The sequence below is a fragment of the Dasypus novemcinctus genome, chromosome 8 (assembly GCF_030445035.2).
Source record: "Dasypus novemcinctus isolate mDasNov1 chromosome 8, mDasNov1.1.hap2, whole genome shotgun sequence".
Lineage (NCBI taxonomy): Eukaryota > Metazoa > Chordata > Mammalia > Cingulata > Dasypodidae > Dasypus > Dasypus novemcinctus.
In genome coordinates, this window is record NC_080680.1 from 62777054 (window position 1) to 62791340 (window position 14287).

A 14287-nucleotide genomic window follows, 5' to 3' on the forward strand; every position below is an offset into this window, starting at 1 on the left:
TTAGCGGGAATGAGCATCTGTTCCTACAGAAAGCTTTTAGTCGATTTTTCTAGAAATTCCCAAGAACAGTTTCCCTATTTCTTTGGGAATAGAGCTGCCACCCATAATATGGCCATTTAATTGTCTGAGTGACAATCTGCCCAGATGCAAGGAAACATAACATCCTCACCATCTTGTGCGCAGGTGTGCGGTGGTGGAGAGCGTAGGGAAGAAAGCACGCTGAAATGTTCAGAAATGCTGTGACCATCGAACGCATGCCAGAGATTCCAACCCAGTAATTTCAGCACTTAGCAGCTGTCCCATTCTTTCTGATTTGTTAGCAGCTCTGTCATTTCCTAGGTCAGTTTTATGCTAAGGTGATGATCTGGGGTGCAGGAGGGGTGGAGGGGGGTCTCCCCTTAACAGCTCCTCTCTGTCTCACTGTTACACAGGAATCTAAGAGCTCTGAGCAATGGTGGGGCATTTGCCAATTCTCTCCCTGCTCAGGAATGGATGTCCATTAACATTAGTGAGCATCTAATCAGTGAGGCAGCTGTGTTTTACTGAACAGACTCCAAACCACCTGATTCATGCCTTCCCTAATAAAATATAATGTCCTCTGTCAAGCATGACACCTGTTAGAAGCCTTACGAAGCATTTTCACCAAATATGAAACAGTCCATGTCTCTTTATATAAGCCTCTGGACAAGGCTTTTAGGATGGTCTTCTGCATTTGCCAAGTTAATAAATAACACTGTATCTCAGTCCCTGCACATGTGCTCTTTACCAATCTGTCACTGCCTGACTCCATTTAGGTCTTGGGAAGCTGCAGAAACATCATCTAATCTCCATTTTCAAGTTCGTCAGGCACCAGTCAAGTTCAGAGGGCAGCTGAGCTTATTGTGGACATTCCCAGATCCAGTTCAGAAGGTTCCATTTGAACACTGTTGGTTTGAGCCAAGTTGCTCTCCTGTCCTGGGGCTGACTAGGGCTACAGGGGATGTAACAGCAAGCAAGACCTGCTTAGTTTGCTGGGAGGAAATGGAACCATTCGGATATAGCATGTTTATTTTAGGCTGATCAACAAAATGTTAGTTTTTGAATGTTTATTATTTTATACCCTGCTCCAGGCAACAAAGCAAGTGTCTGCAGTCTAAATTTTGTTTCATAATTTTCTGTTGTGTATTTTTTGCCTCAACATCAGCATTAGGGATATGGCTGGTCAATTCCTTAAGGCTACAAATCACTATTACTTGGGGTGGGAACATATGGGTCTGTTTATATGTATATGTGCACTGAACAAAACAACCTTATGATATTAGGATGAAATGTTCCCTTTGGTAGTTGATATGCATGACTTTCCTCTTCCTTGACTTTGATGAGCTTGATGCTCCCTATTTTTGAACCCTGAATGTGACTGGCTTAGAGAGTGATGATGCAAGTGATATTGTGTGTGTATATATGGACCAGTATAAAGAGATATATATATATGTATAAACACAGGCATGCAGGGAAAGTGTTGGAGATGACCTTCTCTGGAAACCATGATCTAGAAGCTTCTTTCTCATAATTATGTCAATGACTTGGATGCATTCTATACAATGCTCTTTGAACAATCCTGGTCCAATATGTAACTACATACTCATGAAGCAAAAATGAGGGAAAAGAAAGGGAAAACAGTAGAAGGGAGAAGGTGACTGCATTCAGTCATGGAGCATGGCTATTGTAGGTCATACTCACTCCACATCACTGAGGTGGGAACTGGGCTTGAAAATATTGTCTTCTCAAACACAGCTTTTCATTAGTGACCACTACAATCCCTGTGAAATGGAGCTCCCAGGGGACTAAAGGGCTCCACTTGGATCCACTTTCACTGTGAGCTGAGAATGAATGAGGAGTGGGAGGTCAGGAGTACTGGAAAAAGAACAGGTGGTGGCACTGGATCACACGCTGCAACCTTTCTTGTTCTATTTTGTCTACCTGCAGTGGAGTCAAAGTCACTTGTTTACACTTTCTTTCAAGTTACAAACCGTTTCGGGAAAACAACCAGTTTTTAAAGAGAAGTTCACTTATTTTCTTTCACTTGTAAGGAACTAGCACAAATTCTTGCCTCAATGAAAAATCCTGTCCTTGGTGAACGACGTGGGATTCTCTCACACACCTGAAAACCTGGCTTTGCAAAGCCAGAGAGACTTGAAAGCTAGGCTCCAAGGTGGCAGCCCTTTTGATGTGTGTTCTCAGTGGACCTCCACCTAGAAGTGTTTTTGCTTGTGAGTGAAGAGCTGTGGTGGACACTGCCTGTACTGCCATGTTCTGTGGAGTGAGTTGAAGCTTTGTGGGGCCTGATCTGGGACTGTAGGTCTCCCTTCCTCTTCATTCAGCTGGGAGTTCGGCATCCTATCTCCCAGTGTTAGGAAATGTGTGCTCACGACAACATTATAGCAGGCGTCCATGATGGAACAGTCTGGAAACAAGATAACCTATGGTGTATTTCCCCCTAGGTGGTATGTGCCAGCCTAGGTATAGGACAGGTACAGAGTAATGGGCCATCCCCAATTTGACTTTTTAATTGGTATTAATCAAAACATGAGTTGAGGAAATGAAAAAAAACTTTTTTCATCAGATTTTTTTGTCTTTTTTTTCCTGCTCTTTTTATTTTCTACTGACATAGAACTGAAAATCATACAAGGTGTCGAAAAGAGCTTGGGGCCACTGCATGAATGAAATGCAATATACTATGTCACACTGAACAAAAAAAGGGAAATCAAAATCTTGGAGTAACTGGCTTGAACCAAAGTAAAGAAGATGTCCAGTAGTCTTTAGCTCACTATGTAAGCTAGAAAGAGTCCCACATGGGGTCCTGATGGACGTAGAGACAGATGTTGCACAGACTTTATCTAAATACTGGCCCTGGCACCACCTGGCACAGGACCCAGGAACCTTCCTGAGGTGTGCTGAGTACGCAAATGTCTTCCCAAACATCTCTAATCTGCTTTTCCCCAAGCAGCATTGAGCAGCGTTAATTTAGCTCTGTGAGAGGGAAAATGAATTCCTCAGACACTGAAGCACTTTATGACCACACTGGAAGATGCTGTAAAGAACTATGCCCTTCCATTCCCATTGGGGCAAACCCCACTGGACCCTCCATTGGACGATATTCCTCATCACACCTGGCGGCCCTCCTGGTGGGCATTTTGACTAGCTGTATGGTTTTAACACCAACATACGCCTAAATGACAACTGCAGCTAAATTTACCTTCTCCTTTTGATGATAATGGGACATGCATTGGTACAATACAAGTTCAGTTTATATAGTCTTGCTGTCCTAGAATAGTGCTAATTTGGTTTGCAGTCACATTTTCTATTTGCATGCTGGGGCAATATAAGGAAAATAAACTAACCCTGGTCACCTTTCCCCTGCCCCTGAACCAACACCCAGTTTGGGTTTTACCTCTGTTCCAAGTAATCCTGTGGATTTCAAATGGTCATTGTACCAAGTGGGCATGGGTAGGAAGTCTACCTTGTTTGGCTTGTAGTAGTATTTTAGAGGGCTAAACTCAGGACCCCTACAGACTATCTCCACCAAGCCCTCTCCCGCAACCTAAATTGCTAAACCCTCCACCCTACCAGCAGGACCCCAGTAAGTCCAAGGTAGGCTGAAGGTCACAGCAAAGTGACCATTGTCCATCAGTTCCAGTAGTTCACCTCTTATACTAAAGAGGTAAAACCCAGACTGAAGGTTGATGCCCCTCTTCAAATAGGTACTATAAATATACTAGAACTATCCCTGAAAAGATGCATTCTTGTGTGTTTGTGTGCATATATATATATAAATATATATATAATTTTTTTCTTTATGTTTGTATACAGGAATATAGGTGTGGAAAGAGAGGTATAGTACAGAAACAGGCAGGGTGTGTGTTCATGTGTTTATATTTATAATATGTATATTATATATATAGCCTACATCAGCGTTTGCATTATTACAACAAATGTACCTCCGACCAGCGAGGAGTACCTGTCAGTAGAGAATGGAGAGCAGTCCCAAATTGACGGTTCTCTTTGTCTCTTGCATGGAACGGTTTTGGTAGGCAAGGGTGGAAGCAGCCTGTGAAGTGAACAGGCCCAATGTGAATCCACCCCTCCTAAAAATCCACCAAGAAGGGGCACTTGAAACACCCAGGACCATGTGCCAGCTGCCTCTTCTCAAGAGGTTGAGGAGCCTAGAGCCCAGAGTGGGGAGGGACCACCCATTCTTTTGGTTCAAGATATGGCTTTTCCTTCTAGATGGAAACAGGGCACATAAGAATTCTGTCTTCTAAGAGGACGCTGACCACCAGGAACACAAAGTAGAGACCAAACATGATGAAGCCCAGCACTTTGTTCATCCGCCATTTGCAGAGGGCAATGGAGAGGATGACGAAAAGCAGCATAATGAAGAGAAGGACGATGGCACAGAAAAGGCCATTGCTGCTGACGGCCACTGGTTGGAATCTGTGAATGATGGTGTACAGGAGCCAGGGCAGTGGGAGCCTGTGAGGGAGAGAAGCAGGGATGAGGGGCCGTGGTAGACCAGTCAGACATGTTGAAGAAGGCAAATGTCATAACATTAGCTTCCTGAAAGCTATCTTGCTATGTTTATTATGACTTGGGCATGACTGGCCCAGGAAATCACATAAGGAAGTCAATCTGTTTCCTGGTGGAATTAGGGAAAATGGAGAGAATTTGTGCTACAGTTGGATAACATCAAAGACATGGCTGCTGCAGGTGATTTCTGAATTTGATTTGATTTTCTTTTTGTTTCTTTCCTAGCTGAGATTAAAATGTGGCTCTAAGCCCTAAAGAAGTGAACTAGAGGATTTTTACAGGGTAAGGAGAGAATACAACAAATGGAGAAAATGTATAGGCATCAAGGGTGAAAATGGTGGAATTATTTAATTGAAGACAGAGAATAGCAATGATTTAATTAATTGAAAAGCAAGATAAATTAGATGATGACAGGGACCAAGATATAATATAGCACTCTGAAGTTTATTCTGGAAAAGATATTGAAAGCCTTTTGATTAGAAATAGGTCTTTCTGAAAGATTTGAGGGAGAGAGTATCTTATACTTGTGAGGTGGGTTTTAAAATTTTAACATATATTTTCATATTGTTATCTCCATTATCATTTGACTTTTAAAATCTGATAACATCATTCATTTCCTATCCAGAATGGCAACTCCAAAAGACACCAGGAAAACTACTTGGCACGTGCACCTCTGGGGTTGAAGAGGACTCTATGGGAGAATAATTTGGCTGAAAACACATGGCTCATGTAGCATGAGCATCTCCAGGTGGCTGAGGGAACACAGCTGGGTTCTACCCATTGAGCCTAATGATGGGATGTTGGCTAGGGTGACTTGGACCAAATTGGCTGAGCCTTTTAGCATAGCAAAGGATGAAGGAAGGTTCAGTTATGGCCTTGTCTCAGGGTGTGGATGAAGAGGTGCTCTTTTGAAACACTAAGTTGTCTGAGAGAAAAGAAAATAGCTTGTCAGAAAAATAATGAGGGGAAGAGGGGGCAATTGCAGCTGGCTGCCACCTCAGCAACTTGAGCTTACATGTTAGTCTCTTCACTGAACAAAGTGAGCAGTGATGCTGCTGACTGGTGAGCAGTTTTGCTCACTAAAGTCTGAATGGGAGGCACGTTCTTCTGAGTGGGTGACAGGGAATGGCTTCCACAGGGGCACTTCAGGGCACAAAGTGTAAGCCCAGCTACTTGGATACAGGGGCAGCTCTGGGACTCTGGTGTCAGCAGTGGAAACTCAGAACATTTGGGGTGGGGTGGGGACAGATTTGTTATGATACAAAAATGAAAACCATCATTAGGGTACTCTTCTTCCCTGCTGGCTATCTCTTACAAAGGAAACAACCAAAATCATTTTATTTTTATTAACTTAGCTAAATAGAACAAAACAATTCTGATGAGGGTGAGGTTGACAGCACTACAAATAGGAAAACGCTTTGGAAAAAAATTGCACATTTTTCATAACTTTTAACCTATTGATTCTATTGTCAGGGACCAAGCATAAGCAATAAATTGAAATAGAAGATCTCAATAGACTAATTACAATTAAAGAGATTGAATCAGTCATCAAAAACGTGCCAACAAAGCAAAGCCCAGGATTAGATAGCTTCACAGAGGTGAATTCTTTCATGAGTAAGTCCTTTGCACAAAGGTTGCTAATTTTTATGAAGTCCCCATTAATCTATTTTTCCTATGGTTGCTTGTGCTTTTGGAGTAAAGTCTTAGAATCCATTGCCTAACACAAGGTCATGAAGATGCTTCCTGATGGTTTCTTTCTTCTAGAAGTATAGTTTTAGTTCTTCTATTGAGGTCTTTAGTCTGTTTTTTTTTGGGGGGGATACTGGTATTGGTGATTGAACCTAGAATCTTGTAAATGGGAAGCAGGCACTCAACCACTGAGCTACATCCACTCTCCAATGAAAGTTGGTTTTTGATTTGTTTGTTTTTAGGAGGTTCCAGGATCAAACCCAGGACCTCATACATGGGAAGCAGGCACTCAAAACTTGAGCTACATCCACTCCTTTTAGTCCATTCTGAGTTAATTTTTGTATACGGTGTGAGGTAGAGGTTGGCCCTCATTCTTTTGTATATGGATATACAGTTTTCCCAGCACCATTTGTTGATGAGACTATTCTTTATCCTGTTGAGGGGACTTAGCGGCCTTGTCAAAAATTACATGGCCATGGATGTAAGGGTATATTTCTGAATTCTCAGTTTGAGTACACTGGTCTATATGTATGTCTTTGTGCCAGTGTTTTGACCACTGTAGCTTTGTAATAAATTTTAAAGATGGGAAATGTGAGTCTTCCAACTTCTTTCTTTTTCAACATGGTTTTCCTATCCAAATGAATTTGATGATTGGCTTCTCTGTTTCTCCAAGGGAGGTTGTTGGAATTTTGATTGGAATTGTGTTGAATCTGTAAATCACTTTGGGTAGAATTGACATCTTAACAATATTTAGCCTTCTAATACATCAAAACAGAATGTCCTATTTATTTAGGTCTTCTTTGATTTCTTTTAGCAACATTTTGTAGTTCTCTTTGTACAAGTTCTTTACAACCTTAGTTAGCTTTTATAATAGGTAGTTCATTCTTTTAGTTGTTATTTAGTTATTACAATGGAGTTTTTTTCTTGATTTCCTTCTCAGATTGCTCATTACTAGTGTATAGGAACACTAATGATTTTTTTGCTCTGATCTTTTACCTTGTCATTTTTCTGAATTTGTTTTTTAGTTCTGCTAGCTTTTTTGTTGATTTTTTGGGGACTTTCTCTATATAGGATTGTGTTATATGCAAATAGTGAAATTTTCACTTCTTCCTTTCCAATTTGAATGCCCTTCCTTCCTTCTTTTCTCCCTCCCTCCCTTCCTTTCTTTTGCCTAATTCTTCTGGCTAGAACTTGCAGTACAGTACTGAATAACAGTGATGGCAGTATCTTGTCTTGTTCATCTTTCCCAGAGAGTAAGATGTTAACCATGGGTTTATCATATATGCCCTTTATTATATTGAGGAAGTTTCCTTCTATTCCTTTATTTCTAAATGTTTTTTAATCAACAAAGGATTCTGGATTTTGTCAAATGCCTTTTCTATAATACATCAATGGAGAAAATCATGTGGTTTCCCCCCCCTTTGTTCTGTTAATGTAATATATTACATTAATTGCTTTTCTTATGTTGAATCACTCTTGCCTATCTGGGATAAATCCCACTTTATCATGGTATACAATCTTTTTTTTTTTTTTAAGGTGGTACCAGAAAATGAACCCAGGACCTCATATATGGGAAGCTGGAGCTCAACCACTGAGCTACATATGCTCCCCAGTGAGAGCTGTTGTTTTTTGTTTGTTTTTAGAAGGTACTGAGGATTGAACCCAGGACCTTGTATGTGGAAAGCAGGTACTCAACCACTTGAGCTACATCTGCTTCCTAGAGTCTTTTAATGTGCTGATGGGTTTGATTTGCTAGTGTTTTGTTGAGAATTTTTGCATCAATATCCATAATTTTCCTGTAGTATCCTTACTTTGATTTTTGGGGGACTTTCTCTATATAGGATCGTGTTACATGCAAATAGTGAAATTTTCACTTCTTCCTTTCCAATTTGAATGACCTTTCTTCCTTCCTTTCTCCCTCCCTCCCTTCCGTCCTTTCGCCTAATTCTGTAATTTTCTTGTAGTATCCTTAACTGGCTTTAGTACTAGGGTGATTGATGTTGGCCCCATAGAATAGGCAGTGTTCCCTTCTGTTCAAATTTTTAGAAGAGTTTGCATAGAATTGGCATTAATTCTTCTTGGAATGTTTGGCAGAATTCACCTCTGTGAAGCCATCTAATCCTGGGCTTTTCTGTGTTGGCAGTTTTTGACGACTGAATCAATTTCTTTAATTATAATTGATTTACTGAGATCTTCTATTTCTTCTAGAGCCAGTGTAGGTTTTTGTGTTTTTCTAGGCATTTGTCCATTTCATCTAAGTTTCTAATTTGTTGGCATGCAGTTGTTCATAGTATCCTCTTATGATCTTTTTTATTTCTGTGGGGCCAGTAGAAATGTCCCCTTGATTTCTGATTTTGTTTGTAGCTTTTTTTTGGTCAGTCTAACTAAAGGTTTGTCAATTTATTGATCTTTTCAAAGAACCAATCTTTGGTTCTGGCAATGCTCTCTGTTGTTTTTATATTCTCTATTTCATTTGCTTCTGCTCTAGTCTTTATTTCTTTCCTTATGCTTGCCTTCGAGTTAGTTTGTTATTCTTTTCTAGGTCCTCCAGGTATGCAGTTAGGTCTTTGATTTTAGCTCTTCCTTTCTTTTTTTTTTTCTGCCTCCCCCCCACCTTGCAGCTTTTTGCTTGCTGTCTGCTCTGTGTCCATTTGCTGTGCACTCTTCTGCATTTTTGCTTGTTTCCCTTTTTGTTGTGTCACCTTGCTGAGTCAGCTCTCTGTGGCACTTGGAAGCTGGTGGTACTCCGTGGCACTTGTGGGCCGGCAGCTCTCTGCAGTGTGCAGGCAAGCCTGCCTTCACAAGGAGGCTCCGGGACATGAACCCAGGGCCTCCCATATGGTAGACGGGAGCCCAACTGATTGAGTCACAGCCGCTTCCCTCTTTCTTCCTTTTTAAAGTAAGCACTTAAAGGCTATAAATTTCCCTCTCAGTACTGCCTAAATATATGTTGATGCATTCTTGTTTTCATCTCAATGTATTTACTGTTTTTTTTCTGTAATTTCTTCTTTGACTTATTGGTTGTGTTGTTTAACTTCCATATATTTGGAGAATTTCTAGTTCTCTGCCTGCTTTTGATTTTTCAGATTCATTTTGTTGTGGTCAGAGGAACTGCTTTATATAATTTCAATATTTAAATTTATTGAGACTTGTTTTATGACAACATGTGGTCTATTCTGGAGGATGGTTCATGTGCACTTGAGAAGAATGTATATCCTCTGTTTTGGGGTGCTATGTGCCATATATGTCTGTTAGGTCTTGATCATTTATTACAGTATTCAAGTTCTCTGTTTCCTTATTGATCTTCTGTCTAGATGTTCTGTCCATTGATGAAAGTGATGTATTGAAGTCTCCAGAGGCATCCAATTTTCCCTTCAATTTTGCCAGAGTTTGCCTCATGTATTTTGGGGCACTGTGGGTAGGTGCAGAAATATTTAAAATTGTTATTTTTTCTTGTGGATTGACCCTTTTATTAATAGAGTGCCCTTCTTTTGTCTTTTGTAACAGCTTTTGACTTAGTCTTTGCTAAAATTAGAACAGCTACCCCAGTTCTCTTTTGGTTACTATTTTCATGGATTATCTTTTTCCAACCTTTCACTTTCAACCTATTTGTGTCTTTGGTTCTAAGGTGAGTCTCTTTTTTTTTTTTTTTTTCCTGAAGAGATTCAGGATTTTTTTATTTTTATTTTTATTTTTATTTTTTATTGACTTTGTAATAATATTACATTAAAAATATATATGTGAGGTCCCATTCAACCCCACCCCCCCACCCCCCCTCTCCCCCCCCCCCCCAACAACACTCGTTCCCATCATCATGACACATCCATTGGATTTGGTAAGTACATCTTTGGGCACCTCTGCACCTCATAGACAATGGTCCACATCATGGCCCATACTCTCCTCCATTCCATCCAGTGGGCCCTGTGAGGATTTACAATGTCCGGTGATTACCTCTGAAGCAGAAGGTGAGTCTCTTGTAAACAACAGGGAGTTGGATCATGCTTTTGAAATCCATTCTGCTAATCTATGTCTTTTGATTGGGGAATTTAATCCATTAACATGGGACATATCCTGCATTACAGCAGTTCAGTTTCCCCCTTTTTGTTTTCTGTGAGGCTTTTCTGTCTCTGGTTACTTCCCCATTAGAGTATCCCAATGTTCAAAAAAGTCTTTTTCTTCATTTCATTGATCCACCAGTCAGAGGAGTATGTGCACCTCTTGCCAACAGTTCTGCGGTGATCTCTCATTTCCTGATGGCCCTTTTGTATGCACTTGCCTGCCTGGGTCCCAGGGAACTTGGGTCCTTGTGCCTGGCTATGCATGAGGTCCTAACTCTCTGGTGTGAGTGACTCTATGGTCTGAATTCATGGCAGCAGTTCCCTGGGTCATGCTGCCCCTGTTTGACTCTTAACCTGCATGGGACCAGGTAAGGGGGTAGAGTCCAGACTGGCAGGTCCAGATCGTAGATCTTCTACCTTTATTTGGTGTTTTTTTTCCCTTTTTCTTTGATTCGGCATTTGTGGAGTCCTTCTCCAGTCCCTATCATCCTCCAGAATTCCATGCAAGTGGGATTTGCCCTTTTATAGTTGTTTCTGAGGGGAGACTTCCAGGGGAGGGCTTATGTGATGATGACATCAGTCCCCTGAAGAAACTCTCTCTTATCCTCATTCTATTGCTAACAACATTGTAAACTGGTATAAATTTATGGGCAAGAATCTTTTAGAAAAGAAATATACATCTAATATCATTAAAATGTTCATAACCTTTAGTCAATTAATACTGCTTGAAGGAATTTATCACTAATAAAATAATTAAAAGATAGGGTTTTTTTTGTGTGTGTGTGCATAAAGGTGTTCATTGAAATAACTATAGTAGTAGAAAATTGGAAATAAATACAGGTCTAACAAAAGGGCAATGATTAATTAAACTGAAAAGCAACATGAAGGAATGTTTTAAAATCATAAAATATGTTATGAGACTTGTGAAGAAACTCAGAAAAATGGTTACTATTATTCTCTAATTTATTAATAGCTGCCTACTCTGTGGCAGGCATATATGGCCTTAAAATGGAAGAAAATGCTCACCAAGGAGACTAAAATGAATATTCACTAAGAAAATTTTGTGAAATATTTGGAAGAGAACTTATAAAAATGAAATATTTGACTTGTAGGATAAGGGTGTTTTTTTTCCTTAAACTTTCATTTAAGTTGTGTGTGTACACACATGTAATTTAAGAACAATGAACAAAAAACATGCAGCAAGTACCTAGAATAATTTTCAAAATTACGAAAAGGATGTCTAATAGAACATTTGTAAGTTTACCCAATTTATAAGATTTATACTACAGATACTACAGGGCATTTTCTTTTCCTTAATATTGACCAAGAAAAAGATTGACCAGTAGCGGAACTGAGAAACACGTTTACGTCAGGGACATCCTCACTTTAAACAAACACCTTTTAAGGCATTCATTTATTCATTCATTCATCTGTGTATTCATCCATGTAACAAAAATTTGTCATGCCACTGCCATGCATCAGGAAATGTGACAGGCTTTGCTGAGACCTTGCTCTTGGGGAGTTCACAATCCAGCGGCCAGAAGGACATGCAAGACCAGGCCTACTGTACACTGTGCAGAGGGTACACAGGAGCAGGAGCCCCGGGGCAGGCTCAGGGCAATCAGAAGCCAGACTCTGAAGTGATTCTGGGAGGGGGGGTCTTAGTTTTCCAGGGAGACAAGCAGTGGAGGGCTTTTCAGAGAGGGGGCCAGCAAAGGACCGTAGTATAGGGGGGTAGGGCATCTTCTGAATCCACTGGTGGTTCAGACAGTAGAAAGTCAGAGCAGGATTTTATGTAGAGATAGTGCCATGGCTGAAAGCACAGACTGTTCAAATCCTGGCTCTCTCATTTACTAGTTATGTGAAATCTGTACCCTTCATTTTCCTTCTCTCAAAGTGAGGATGATAATACATATCCCATAGGAACATTGTATAGATTAAATTGATAATGTATGGTGCAATGGTAGATACTACATGGAAAGGAACAGATAATATCATATATATTTGGTAATGGAAATATGTAACTTTGATATTCAAGATGTTCAGTGAGAAAGTAGATGTATATCTGTGGGTTTTCAGGAGCCTGGCTCTCCTAGGAATCAGTCTCTCTTTCTCAGGGGGCTGCCACTCAGGTTTACTTATCAGACTATTTCTATTTTTTCTAAGTTAAATGAAATAAGTAATAGAGGTAAAAGCACCCTTCCTAATCTGACCTACTTTAGAGATTTTCTTATTGAGCACTCCAGTTGGCTTAATGGTGAAAACAGATTTCATTCTTCCGAGTTTTAAAAAACCTAGAATATCTTTACCAGCACAGATAAACCATGATAATGCATTTTCCAAGGAAGGAGACAGGATATCTATGCTGGGTCTATGTTTGTTCCAATCTGTTTTACAATCTAAATGTCACCTGAATTTGGAGAGGACTTACCTAAAATAAGAATTTAGAAAAATATACTGAAACTACCAGAATATCTCAGACATGCCTGAATACTGAATATTTATACCATGTAACCAATGCCTTTATGTAAGTGAAACTCTTAACATTCATTCTGCATGCAGGCATGTGTTTCGGCCTGTCTAGGGATGATTTATTCTTCACTGTGATCTCTGAAAATAAAAGTGAGGTCTGTGAAAGTAAATGTTCATTCTGTTATTAGTATTTGTTAGTTTTGGGCTTGGAGACCGCAGTCTTGTCTTCACAGCTTCTAAGAAGACAGGAACAGAGAAGGAGCTCATGCGTACCTTTTTAGAAGTATCTTTACTCACCCTACAGTGATGTCAAAAATGTTACTTCCAACAGAGCTGGACACGGCCATGTCCCCAAGCCCTTTCCGGGCCACGATGACACTGGTGATAAGATCAGGGATGGAGGTCCCTGCAGCCAAGATGGTCAGGCCCATAATCTCCTCGCTGATGCCAATCGTCTCTCCAACCTAAATGTGGTGACAGGAGCAGACTCAGGAGTGACTGAAGCCACATCATTACAGCCACAAACATTTCATTGTAACTACTTTTTAATCATTTTCTACCCTGGACTCTGCAGAGTGCTGGGATTACAAAGATGAATAAGCTGCAATAACTGCCCTAGAGGAATGCACACTTTAATGATATCCAGACTCAAGAGGTCAGGAATGTCCATGGGGGTTTCAACAGGTAATTTCAAATAAAAAAAGAGTTATATAGAGGGCTAGTGTGTGACCAAGACTGCGCAAGGGAAGCTGCAAGATTTGAGTTCTAAAAAAGTCCGCAGGCCACTGAATCCATGAGCAGCACCGACAGGGGCACCAAGGCCAACGGGAAGCCCCTGGCATTTACCATCGAAGGTGGAGGACTGATGCCCGCTGTCCCCATTTTTCCTTAACATTCCCTAGTGTCTGGAGCCAAATCTTAAACACTTTCAGCCTCCACCATTTTATGGGAAACTTGATTTTGGGTGTGTTGGGGTTTGGTAATATAGGACTGTCGACTGGCCAGGCAGCCGTGGGAAGAACCACAGCCAGGGAGGGAGGACTCAGCCCCAGGCTGGCTCTGACATTTAGTAAGTACTTGGCCCACTGGTAAGTGAACTGGTTGTGTAATTTCTTTGAGCCTTACCTTCTTATCCATAAAATGGGGTAACACCACTTACCTTACAAGGTGGCTGTGAGGACTAAATGGTAATTCCTCTAAGAGTCCTTTGTAAATAGTAAGTCATTTTTGGAAACCAAGGAGAGGGGCAGCTATCATATTTTCTTTTGGTCTTTACCTTTTAAGACTGAGTTTATTTAGGAAGGTTGGTCTAGCCTCAGATGGATGTTCCCTTCATTCTCTCTTTTTTTTAAGATTTATTATTATTTTTTATTTATTTCTCTCCCCTCCCCGCCCCCAGTTGTCTGCTCTCTGTATCCATTCGCTGTGTGTTTTTCTGTGTCTGCTTGTATTCTTGTCAGCGGCACCAGGAATCTATGTTTCTTTTTGTTGCGTCATCTTCC

General features: G+C 40.5%; 1 protein-coding gene across 5 annotated transcripts in view; it reads right to left on the minus strand.

The window, feature by feature from the left end:
• The window catches only part of SLC24A2 (solute carrier family 24 member 2), a 353299-nt gene that overhangs the window by 72243 nt on the left and 266769 nt on the right, over positions 1–14287 (minus strand). For 3 of the 5 annotated variants that reach the window (XM_004446759.4, XM_071216759.1, XM_058301920.2), the window contains 2 exons: positions 13083–13249; positions 2602–4512 (listed from right to left, as the gene is read on the minus strand). In XM_004446759.4, coding sequence (XP_004446816.1) covers positions 4263–4512; positions 13083–13249 — 417 coding nt within the window. In that variant the 3' untranslated portion in view covers positions 2602–4262. Of the gene's footprint in view, positions 1–391; positions 4513–13082; positions 13250–14287 lie in introns of those variants that run through there. The other 2 variants (XM_004446758.4, XM_058301921.2) reach the window with 2 other exon arrangements.